The sequence below is a fragment of the Anoplolepis gracilipes genome, chromosome 8 (assembly GCF_047496725.1).
Source record: "Anoplolepis gracilipes chromosome 8, ASM4749672v1, whole genome shotgun sequence".
Classification (NCBI taxonomy): Eukaryota; Metazoa; Arthropoda; class Insecta; order Hymenoptera; family Formicidae; genus Anoplolepis; species Anoplolepis gracilipes.
In genome coordinates, this window is record NC_132977.1 from 6,382,132 (window position 1) to 6,394,655 (window position 12,524).

Consider the following 12,524-nt stretch of genomic DNA (forward strand, 5'->3'; position numbering starts at 1 on the left):
TTATAAATAAATTTTTATTTTAAATGAAGTTAATAACAATAGAATGACTTTTCAATTTTACTACAGAAAGTAAATGGATGCTTTAATTTTTTAATAATCTTCTTAAACAATGAAAACTTTTATTCTATTTACATGATCTTTAATTCACGGAGCAAAAGAATTCCTAAATACTTGATATAATCGGCAACTTGTAAAATAACGAGAAAAATATTGAACAGCATACAAAGAGAAAATATTTTTCTCAAGTTCAAAATATTTTTCTAATATCTTAGATATAATTCAGGAATGCGACTGCGTCAATGATTTCTAATCACGTTGATCTCTGGCAATAGAATTACTTATTAAACGAGATTAATCGAACAAGCTGAGAGAAATGTCTTCTCGAAAAATTCGATCATCCTTTCGCGATACACCCTTTATCTCTTCGAGACATTAAAAGGATCTTCTCATCGGCCGCGATTGAAAATACTGCGTGAAGTGCAATTTCGTTCCACGACACACGCGTAGATACCGCGTAGATACCGCGTAGATTCAACGTGTGTTGTATCTTCTCTTGGAGACCGTTGAGCCATTATTTACGCCCGCGTGAGATTCTCGTTTTATAAGGTGATAAAGGTAAGTCTCTCCAGCGGCGTTCTTTCACACGCACGAGAATGGGCGAAGCGGCATTGAAAGTGGTCCGGACTATCATGCGAGCCGACATGCAAACCAATTCTCGGAGCCGTCGGCTCAGACTCGTTGCTCTGCACGTTCGCACATCCAGAAGAGAGAAAATAGCTTAAAGTGTATTCATTATGAAACTACGCGCGGCTCGTCGACACTCGCGAACGCGGCAGTCGGTTCTGCTTGTCCCTCGCGAATAGCTATCATGAAGCCATTAACTTTATTATACCGAGCTATTAACTTAAATATTACGACTCGCGTGCGCGTGTCGTGCACCTTCGGGCTCTTTGATTTATCGCCGGGAAAGATCGTGATGTAACCTAAACGCCGGCGTGTTTTGTCGCTCGCTCACCGTCACCATCGGTCACCTGTCGAGCATCGGTGAAAAGAGGAAATTTAGGTACCAACGTGCTTGGACGATCAATTAAAGATGCCTCTATGTGACGTAATGCGCGCCGGAGCTATCATGGTGAACATCGGCTCAGATGGAAAACTTTAACTACTGTTACAATCATGCAAGATATTCTTGAAAAATGTCATCCAAACTCGGGGGAAACGATAATATCTCGGTCTCAAGCGGAGGGTATTTTTTCAAAGATACAGAATAAATTGGATATTATGAATGTGTTACAATTTGTGTTGTAATATCAATTGTAAGAAGAAAAAACCCCCCTACGTTTACAAGATTATATCAGATACGCTTAAAATGAACAAAGAAATGGATACCTGCTCGGAGGTGGAGTCTGCAAAAGAAAAAAAAAATTGCGAAAAAGGATGACACGGTTCGCTGAAAGAGTGGGTGTTCGACGTAGGGGGGTTTTATATTAGTTTCAGGATTCGAAATGAGGATTTACGACCGGGACGTAGAGAGAACATTGTTTCAAATAAGACGTCTTCGGGACTAACTTTCGAGAATCCTATCTACCTACCTATCAGTAGTGATCGCTTATAGAGAAGACGTCGCTCGAAGAGAAAACAGTACCACAGATAAAAGGATAAAAAACGCCCTAGGATGAGAAGATGCTTGAGAAGGAAGATCGTACGAGGATTGAGAGACAGTTGTAAAAAGGATGCGCGCGAAAAGGGAAAAAAAAAATAAAAAACGAAAATTCAGGCGAAGATGAGAGAGATAGAGAGGATATCTGCAGGAGGAGATCGAGAGACGAAGAAGATTCCTTAACAAAGAACGAAAGGGAGACCCTGAAAACAAAGAGGGTGACTTGATGGAGCAAAGGAAGCGAAGAAAGGGCGAATCTAATGAATATGGCTGAGGAGCGTCCCACGACGCTAAAAGGGTTTTCCTTCGACCCATGATTGTGCGGAACCCTATAAGTATGTAAATGGAGTATATTATTCCAACGCGCGCGCGTGTCAGTGTGCGTCATTCTCGAAGATCACGACACAGACAGGGAGAGGCGGTAACGTGTGCGCATGCGCATCAACATCTTCATGAACTTGTTATTATACCAACCAGCGGATAATCAAAGAGCGGCCGCTCGTCGTAGTTAGCGGCCTTTCCTTCGGTTTTCTCTTCATCCTTCTTACTCGCCGCACGTCCTGTCGATCGACGCGGTATATTGCGTTTTATCGGCGATCGTTCCGTTTTTTGTAATTTATATACATATATTAGATATTCTTATTATTTTTCTTCGAATATTCTCTCCCCGCAGTAGCTCTAGAAATTTAAAAAAAATTAAATTTACAGTTACTGATAGCTACGCAAATTTTACTTTTTTCTATATTTTGATTCATAGATTTTTCAAACATTTATTTATAGCTATAATGGAAGCTGCATCTTTATTATGTATTTATATATTTTACATTAAAAAATATCAAGTTTTGATTATTTGAATATACATATTGTCATTTTACGAAAAGGATGTATATATAAAATTAATAGCAATAAACGGAAAGAGTTAATTTTGCTAGAAGAAGTGAAAAAACTTTTCTGCATCGTTTATGTGTTATAATTTCAAAACGCTACCGAAGCGGACGTTTTTTCTACGCATTAACGATCAAGACCAAGTAGTCGTTAAACTTGGAATAACCAAGTGTCCGCATATATGGTGTTTCGTAAATTCTCCAACGGTAGTCTCACGTCGACGTAACAATTTAGAAACTCCCAGTTTTCAGCTCACGTTTATACACATTGCACCGAATGTACACGTCACTTCCGTATAGACGCAGCAAGAATTGTTTCGGGAAAGAAACGACTCCAATGAAATCTTAACGCATTGTTTTATAATATATGTATTCACACGAAATTCCAAAAAAATTTATAGATATAATACGTGTGCGTATTAGAAACAATTCATGGTCTATAAATTTTTATTCAGCATTAACAGATTTTTTTTTAAGCACTTAAAAGAAAAAACTTATTAATAATTGAGTATAGAATATTTATTATAAAATTGATATTAACAGTTTATTTCAGAAAGAAAAATATGTCTTTTATTTAAATTTTGTACTATATAGAAAGTGCATCTTTTTGCATCTCTCTCATAGAGCTCTCGCGAGATTGTCTCATCGTATATATATTTATAATCATTGATAATGTGATTATGTATATTCTCCGAAATGGATTATTCCCTAGGTAGAAACTATCGTAATATGTTGTATAATGTAGTAAATAGTAGTTTAACTTGGAACATTTATTCGATGACAAGATGGTGCGGCGCATTAAGATAGTTCTTAACGAACAAAGTTTTCATTACAGTAGCATTTAATATTAAAGTAACCTATCTGTCTCTCTCTATATATATCTTGTCTCTTCTTCTGCTATAGTTTCTTACCCTGATGGGATTTCATGCATCTCACGCCTCCATGCTTTCATCACTTCATATTTTGTCGTTATATTGACCTTTTGAAATTCTATAGCGGCTATATATTTTCGTATCAATTAACACAATAGATTACATGCAGTAGAGATTGATGTTTGAATATCATTTCATAGTAAAAATATCAGTTGAGGAAAGAGAATATGCATTATTTTTTATTTAAAAATTTACTCGTGATGATTATTCTTATTTATGCAAATTACACGTTCTTCTTTTTATTATACATAATATTGAAGGCACTTTTACATTTAATATTAATTGAATAAACACGCAGAAAATTTTAGTTCCTAAAATTCAAATGAGTTTCTTAAAATATTAAATACATATATATATATATATATATATATATATATATATATATATATATGTATTTATTTAATTTAATATAAACGTTTATAAAATTTAATTAACATTCTGTGAACTAAAAAAAAATTCGAATTGCGTAAACGTTAGGTATAGTTTTCTTCGTGAATTTAAGACTGTTTTCTCATTGTAATTTCTAGTTTTTCCCAGCTCCTAGCTCTAGAGTATGGATAGCTGTTGTTAGGGAATGGCTTCGATATTGATCCGTTCGAAAGGAGCTCGACGGGGTGGAGTCGCTTCGCCCTAAGGGTAGTTTTTGCCCCACCATCTCTCGGCAGTTTCCGATTGGACGAGAGAGGAAAAGATGGCCGCCGAGGCACGTACCGGAAACGTGATGTCCTGATATAGTCAGATGAGGGCTTTCCTTCGGCTTTTCTCTCCTTCCTCCTTCGCGTTTCGCAAGAAATAAGCTCTGCAGCCAAGAGTGGACCAAGCAAGCGAGAGAACCTTTACCGTATCTTCTTTCCTCCCTCCCTCCCTCCCTCTCTCCGTCGGCTTTTTGCAAAATTTATTACGGCGATATATTCACATCCATTAGATACCTCACTTCTTTCGCCTGCATCTTGCCCTCCGCCTTTCTCTTCCCTTCGTCCTCTCCACCCTCTTCCTTTTTTTCCTCTTTACCTCAGCCTCCATAACAGAATGCACTCTACCGAGATCCCAGCATCCTTTTCATTCCGGTCGGTTGCATGCAAAGCCCTTTAAATCATGACATGCTCTTTTAGGGCTTTGTTTTAAATCCGATTTCATCTAAAATATATCAAACGAAACGATTCGCTGCCGACAAATTATATCGTTTCGCGCGTGTAACTCTCGATTATTAATGATTTCTTCCGATTTATTCTAACTAAGTATGTTCGATGATGAAGAAAAATAATAGTAAAGACAACTTGTAATGGATTATATCTTACATCGTGTCGAATTAGTTTTATTTAGATACTTGAATGAGAACATAACATACATCATTTTTTTATGACATTACACTATGTATATATAAAACTATTTGTGTGTGTAGAGATTTCAGATTTTTTCGCAATATTTTACTTTAGTTGTTCTAATATATTGATTCGGTTAATTTTTTATTTGAATTTTGCACAGAAATTTTACAAACTGTTTAATATCATTTTAATATTTAATCGTTCATTAATATTTATTGTATATATTCGTTGTGTTTTACGAAACATTGATATAATTTGAAGTACATTTGTCTCGATTTTATATCCCGTGGCGTTTCGCTTATCGCGTTACTTGCTCGAGCTGCGAAAGGGTGAAGAGGTCGTGAATCCTGGAGGCTGCTTAAACTACAGAAGGAACGAGAAACTCGGAGGTTGAGACGGTTCGACCTCTGGGAACCGCGGTCGATACTGCGTCTCTGCGAGGAAGGCAGTGTTGCCAGTCGGTTTGCTTGGAATTTGCACTTTCTACGTAGACTGCAGTTTTAATGCAAAATAATTTATTCCGTGATTTGACAATATTTTAAATTTTAAAGAAATTTTATTTTATTTTATTTTTTTTATTTATTAAATCTTTAAGATTAAGATATGTACACGATTCATAATTAATAATTTAATTAAATGTGTGTGTATAATATGTCGTGTATATTGCAAGAAATTAATTTTAATGAGAAGTGAATTGTATAAATTTTTGTCAAGTTTTTTTAGAAAATTTATGAAGATTGATTAACGTTGATAGCGGCTATTGTTGTTCTTCATCTATTCCGATTAGATATAATGAAGTAAAGGCTACAGATACAATGTTATTATAATCTAAATATGCATTTTTCATTCTTTTTGTCTCAAACATTTATAAATTATAGATAAAATAAATTATATATAAAAGTAGCTTACAAGAAAAAAGATAATAAAAAATGTACATATACATATGTATATAGAATAAAACATCAAACACAAATATATTTTTGTCGATAAATTTAAGTAAATTAATTTTGGAAATGTTAAAAACGATTCAGGTACATCACAGAAGTCTGTCTACTCAAGAGTGTTTTTGCAGGCGCCAATAAACCGTTTATGAGAGCTTTGACCTTTCGTTAGAACCTTTCTTGTACCTTGGATCATTTCGGCATTTACAGACAAGGAAAAAAATTGTATCGTGACGAATTCAAGGAGAAACATAATCTCAGAAGAGCAAACAGACCTTTGAGAATATAATTTTTTTTTATTTTTTTTTTTTTTTTTTATATAATCTTAGTACGTAAGGAAAGACCGAAGATACATTGGGTCCAAAGGCATTGTGTCTGTTGATGGCAGAACTTTAATTAGTACAGAATAAATCAAGCACAAATCTTAAGCATCACCCTTTGAAAATGAATATAATATAAAATAAAGCCGAAAAAGCAACAGATTAGTTTTACGATCCGACATGTTAATCTAAAAAAGATATATGGTTACATTATACAGAACATACAACGTTACAGAAATTAGTAGTTTAGGTAACATCCAAGATAGAAATTTCGTTACTTTGATAATTCAATAATACATTGGTTAGATCACAAATTTTTCATAAACGCACCGCAAATGAATAGTGATATAATGAACAAAATCCCGCAATCGTTCAAGCACGTGCTTCCACTCGTTCACTCTCGATTTCAATGTGTTTTTATTGCGTCTCTTAAATTCGCATTTATGAGCTCTTATGTTCTCCCCCGTCTTCCCTTTTCTTCTATCGGAGTGACTGGACCGAGCTGTAAAACACTGTGCTATGTTGAAGACAAATCGTCCGGCGTGAAGTTAAATAGGTGATAATTGTGACCGATATCCCATAGCAATTGCAATATCATAAATACTTTAATGAGTTAAACGACCTTGAATTTTATTGGTTCTCGTTATAACGTACAGCTGAGCCGAATGATATCAATCATTTTATTATACATATGTGTGTCTACATTACATTATACGGCATTAAAACACGTGATATCTTTTAGAAGTACCATGTCTTTAGTTTACATAAAAAAAATTAGTTTGGAAAGTATGGATAATTTAAAATTACATACATATATATAAAATAGTGCGATTTATTTATAATATTTTATAAAAATTATATTTGCAAATTTTTTTTGATTATTTTTATATAAAATCATTTTTTATATTGCAATGTTTTCGCTCCTCTAGCTGCTCAGAATCATGTACAATATTATCAAATTTGGGATGTAAAATTAGTAAGAGCGCTTGTTATTAGCACTATTAAAGTTATTTGAGTGTTTGTGTAAAACGTACTTTTTGTTCAATTAAAAGAATAAATATCTGATCTAAACATGTATCTGTTCACTATTTACGGCATTGTTTGTTTTTGAAAGATTGCTTAGTTTAGATTGTGTATTTATAAATATTGATCAGCACGTGCATATAACGTACGAATGAAATATTTTATCTACACTGAAACATCGCTCAAATATAATTTATGAGATGATTATTCGTTAGATGACACGCAACAATTGTAGTACAATCGTAAATACTTTAATGAGCGAAACGACCTTTGTCGATTTTATCCTTGTAACATTCAATGCTTAAGTTCAGTGACTAATGATTTTATCGCTACTGTATCTATATGCGATTATGACTGTTTAAAACGACGATAAATGCACGCAGCGGATCAGCCTAGTTTTCACGCGTTACATATTACACGCGATATAAAGAATCACAAGTGTAAATCATTAAGATAAAACAATTACGTTTTTAGTTTTTTTTTTTTCTTAGAATTCAGCCATAATTTGTAGAGATAATAAATCCTCTTCGGGACTCAGTTCATTAAACGGTTATAACGAATATACGTTATATTTCCATAATGAAAATTTCTAACGTAGGGTCTGCTGCCTGATTCAAGATTTTAGAGATCAAAGAATAGAACGATGATATATCCTTATAGATATCTGCGACAGAAACGAAACAAGTTTTACGCTTTGCTTTCTGAGGTTGTAAATTTATTGCCCCGTAGATTCGAACTTTGTGTCTCGACGGTCTTTTTTGATGAACGACGATCAACGATAAAATATGACTTTACAAACCTATTGAGCGCTGTTATTTAAACGCGGTGGCCGGCTATTTAAGTCTTAACTGCCTATGATTACGTCGCTATAAAAAAAAAATAAACATAAACCATGGTATATGTGTACACTTAACTAGAAGTGCCTAACCGTTCTCCGTACAAAGTTCTTTAGTTTCATTTTCATTGCGTTTTCAATTTTGAAAATTTGTAGCCTTGATTACATTTAGACAAGATAATGTCAATGCGGTATAAGACGCGAATATTTGATATAAATTATTCATATGTTTATAAATAAATTTAAATTCTACTTATATACAATACATTATTTATCGCGTTTTTCAAACTCAAATTATGTATCGAGAAAATTAAGATTAAAGATATCTTATAGTAGTAATAAAATTATTGCAAAAGCAATGTTGTGTGTGCGTTTGAATTATAACTATTGGCACAAGATGATGGTTGAAAACGAAACAAGATCCCTACGAGCAGCCATGACGCGATTCAAGTAGAAGGGAATCTATTAAGATATCGTGGGCCGAACCTGAAATCTCGAAACGACTCGAGTTAACCAATCGCGGACATCAACAACGAGATCCGTTCCTTCCACGTCGTCGCTATTTTAGAATTCACGCTCGCCAGCCTTTCACGACTCACGTTTGTGTTGGCCAAAGTATTTTAATTAAAAGTTTTTCAAGTTCTGTGAAAGAGTCGCGCCGCCAAAAGTGATAAAGATACTTGACATTTTTATCGTTAAACCCGTCTGAGCACAATCGATGAAGATGAGATGTCGCGACTTGTAATATTATACCAAAAAACCAGATATGTTTGTTAAATTGATTTATTATTGTCAATGTGAGAAACTGTTAATAGGATCATTATACTCGCAAATATATCCGATGTATCTAATATTACATTTTTATTAATGCTTATTTTGATCTGAATTCTAAATTTATCGCAGATTATGTATAAGACCAGGAACGATGCTTAATTTTTGCAATCTATTTAACAGAAAACGATAGCATTAATCGATAAAATATTCATATGTATAATTAGATGAATTATTTAATATTATTTGGTGTTTGAATTATAGAAGATTTATTTATTTTATTAAAATTTAGACGTCACAACATTTTTTTACAAAATTTTCGCATACTAAAATCGATAGGGTGCTTCAGATTCTTCATGATGTTGAGGATAACCGAGAACAGCAACGCAGATAATGATGATAATAAGAAATAATGAGACGTGTCGATCATTAACCAATACAATGAAAAAATCCATTTCGCTTGGAGGATGTTCAAGTGAGCGTTAAACATGTGTGAGAGAGCAAATCCAATCAATGGCCAGACCTTTGTTTCGCATTTGTGGGAGAGCCAGGGGCACCGAAATAAAACTGGCTAGTGACTCAATTTTCGGTGCTCCGCTTCATGATATAATGACTCGTTTCCTTTTTCGGTCGTCTTAAAATTTTTAACCGAGAAATGAAGCATCAACGTATTATTTTAACAAATTTATCTTTTCACGTATACATTTCGCGTCTTGATTAATGCGAGTATCCAAGTCTAGAGAGACATCTTGATATCAGATTGTCGTCAGCGTATCAAATATTTTTTGGAATTACAATTATATTCATCATACATCGAAAACTGCCTCGTTGACTCGTCATTGATAAATCGACTTGACAACGCGGAAACATTAGAATCTTACCAGCGAGTTTCGCAACCACGTAATGTCAAGTAATGCAGCCTCGAGCACCAATGGAAGGAAGCGGCCAAAGGGAAAAGGAGTTAGTCGAAGCGAGCGATCTGTCATCGACGCGAGCCGACATTTTACAAAGTACAAGACCGAGGCATATCTTCTGCAGGTGCTACACAGAAGGCAGTCCGCAGGTAGATACAGTGGGCGCCTGATTGGCCTGCTTCGACCTGACTCCATCCTACGGTTTTGCGACGGCAGTGTGCGAGGCAAAGAGAGGCGGTCGTTGTTACGTGTCGCTCGCAACAACTCGTCTTGCTGCGCCTTGCTCTGCTGCTTGCCTTAACCGATAGAGCGGGAAAGAGAAAAGGTGAGAAAGAAAGAGCGGAAGAGAGAGAGAGAGAGAGAGAGAAGGAGGAGAGAGAACGAGAGAGACAGAGAGAATCCGGTACAGTTCAAGCATAGTAAATCCCGTTGGCTGGTACCTACGGTCTCTTCGACTGTGCACGCGTCTCTAGTGGAGCTGCCAAGCTTTGGCAGCGAGCTAACTCGTTCAGCTCGCGGTGTATATTTCCGTTCCGTTACGTTCACCAACGTCGCCTCGGCTTCGCCTCGTCGCGCGGCTGGTAGGCGCAGTCGAAATCCCGACGACGCGACGCGTTCTCCTGCGATCTCGCGTGACGACGCGATCCGGACGCTTGTGATACGTGGTGAACGCCCAGTTGTTGTTCCTATCTTTTTATTGGTTTTTTTTTATCCCACGCGATCGACAGAATACGCGCTAAACGATAATAATTGTGCGCTCGGTGTGGTGCGAGCATTATCGTATACGTTATCTTTCTCGTGTATTCTCGGACGAGGAGAAGAAAGAGCGAGGGAGGGAGAGAGAGAGAGAGAGAGAAAGAGAAAGAGAGAAGGAAAATGGCGTATTCTGAAAATTCTTCTGACTGTACTTAATAATAGACGTTAACACCAGCCTTTGAAGCGAATTTTTAATTTCAGAATACGTGATCGATAATCGTTTTTAATATTGGTGTGCAATTTTTCTTGTCATTATTTTGTGGATGTGTTTTATTGAAAATTACTGCAAAAGCTTCAATGACTACCTGACAGAAACATGGTGCAAGATTTATAATTCTTTAAGAAGAGATTAAATAAAAATGTTTATTAGTGACATTATAATTTCCACTACAGCAGGAGTTATAAACATTCTTACGAATCTTGTATGAATGTTGGTTTCGAAAGAACAATGCCCGTGAAATTTCATAAAAATAACATATCCAATGTCCCAGTTTTTAATCAGCTGTGCTAAACGCGGGTCCAATGTACATTGGCTGTTTCAGCAGCTGAAAAACGGATCGGCATGGAGTAACTACTCGGGTCACAGTAACCCTTGGAAGGGAAAAGGGCAGCAGCAGCATCGTCTCCCTACGCCCTTCTGTCACCGCGACGCACGACGACGTTGGATTGTCGTCGTCTCGCCGCGAACCCCGCGTCATTATTGTTATTATAGCCGCAAGGTGAGTTGAAATGTCATATTTTTTATTACATTACAATTATTTCCATAGACCGATTATGTCTCCAAAGACTCCTTTGTATATCAAGTTGTGCATCAGAAAGAAGAATGGAATAAAAACTTTCAAATCTCGTCTTTTGAATTGGTTAAACTGGATAAAAATTAGATACTTATTATTAAAACTGGATACTTATAACTCGAAATTTGTTAATCTGGATAAAATTTTTAAATGCATCCGCTTTATTAATCTTGTTGTATATATTAAAGTTTACGTTGAATTTATTAAAATAATTTAAATTTCTAAATTATTTCTATCTCGCGTGTAAAATAAAATAATTCTTTAATTTTATGAAATATTGAACTGTTAATATTATGAAATAATAACATTAGCTATCCATTCTTTACACGAGAAATCAATGTGCCATCAAATAGATGATTGACATTTTACAAAATTGATAAAATGCTTAGATTATTTAATCCAAATTATGTGAATTAAATTATATTAATTTTTCACGGTTTTCGTATATAATATTTTACTGATATTTATTCGTTTATTAGATTATTGAGATTCCTACCATGGTAAAAGAATCTTATTAGGCAGTAATACTGTAGAAAAATATTTGTGCGAGAACTATCAACTCTTACGATTCGATCCTCCTGTTTTATGATTCTCCAATGGCGTGCATGTTCAGTATTATTTTGTTCTTCTTCTTTCGTTCTCTACCCTTCCCTCGTCGCATCAATTCACATACACACGCCCACCTATATCTTATAACCGTGCAAACTTGCGAGAGTGATATAAAGTGTATAAAATAGCGTCGCTATCTAAATTACTTCTCGCTGATTATACGTTCGACCCGAAAATTTTACCTGTCATCTATATATGTGCATACGATCTTTGTAAATGGATCTTAAATATCGTTTGCCCAGTAATTATGAAATAGGGTAATTATGAATATAAATATAATATAATATTTATGAATATAAAACGTGCAAATTACAGTTTTTAGTTTGAACATTTTTCGTCTATTTATTAATTAGTTATTTTTTTATTTTATTTTATTATATTCTTTTTTTATCGAACATTTAACATAAATTTTAATACTATCAATCAAAAAATCTTAACAAGTTTAAATCTGTAGTTAATTTTATAGTATTGATAAAGGAAAAATAATATATATTACAAATATATATTAATGATAATTATAAGATAATATTTTTGCTGAGAAAAAAAGACATTTGTTCTAAATCACAAATACGTCGATAATGGCATTCTTCTTTAAAAGTTGAGACTTTTGTATCCATTAAACTGGAAAAATACCGCGATATCGAGATACTTTATATAGTGACACGTTTCTGATTATACGCTTTGAACGTGCAATATTTTTTCGAGATACAACAGACAGGGTCTCTCGTATTCGAGTTTTGGTTTGGCTACAGTGTGCGTG

At 34.8% G+C, this 12,524-nt stretch overlaps 1 protein-coding gene across 1 annotated transcript in view; it reads left to right on the forward strand.

Moving 5' to 3' along the window:
- LOC140668404 (uncharacterized) overlaps positions 1–12,524 on the forward strand; it is a 47,485-nt gene that overhangs the window by 15,888 nt on the left and 19,073 nt on the right. The window contains exon 3 of the mRNA XM_072897389.1: positions 10,904–11,080. Coding sequence (XP_072753490.1) covers positions 10,904–11,080 — 177 coding nt within the window. The remainder of the gene's footprint in view (positions 1–10,903; positions 11,081–12,524) is intronic.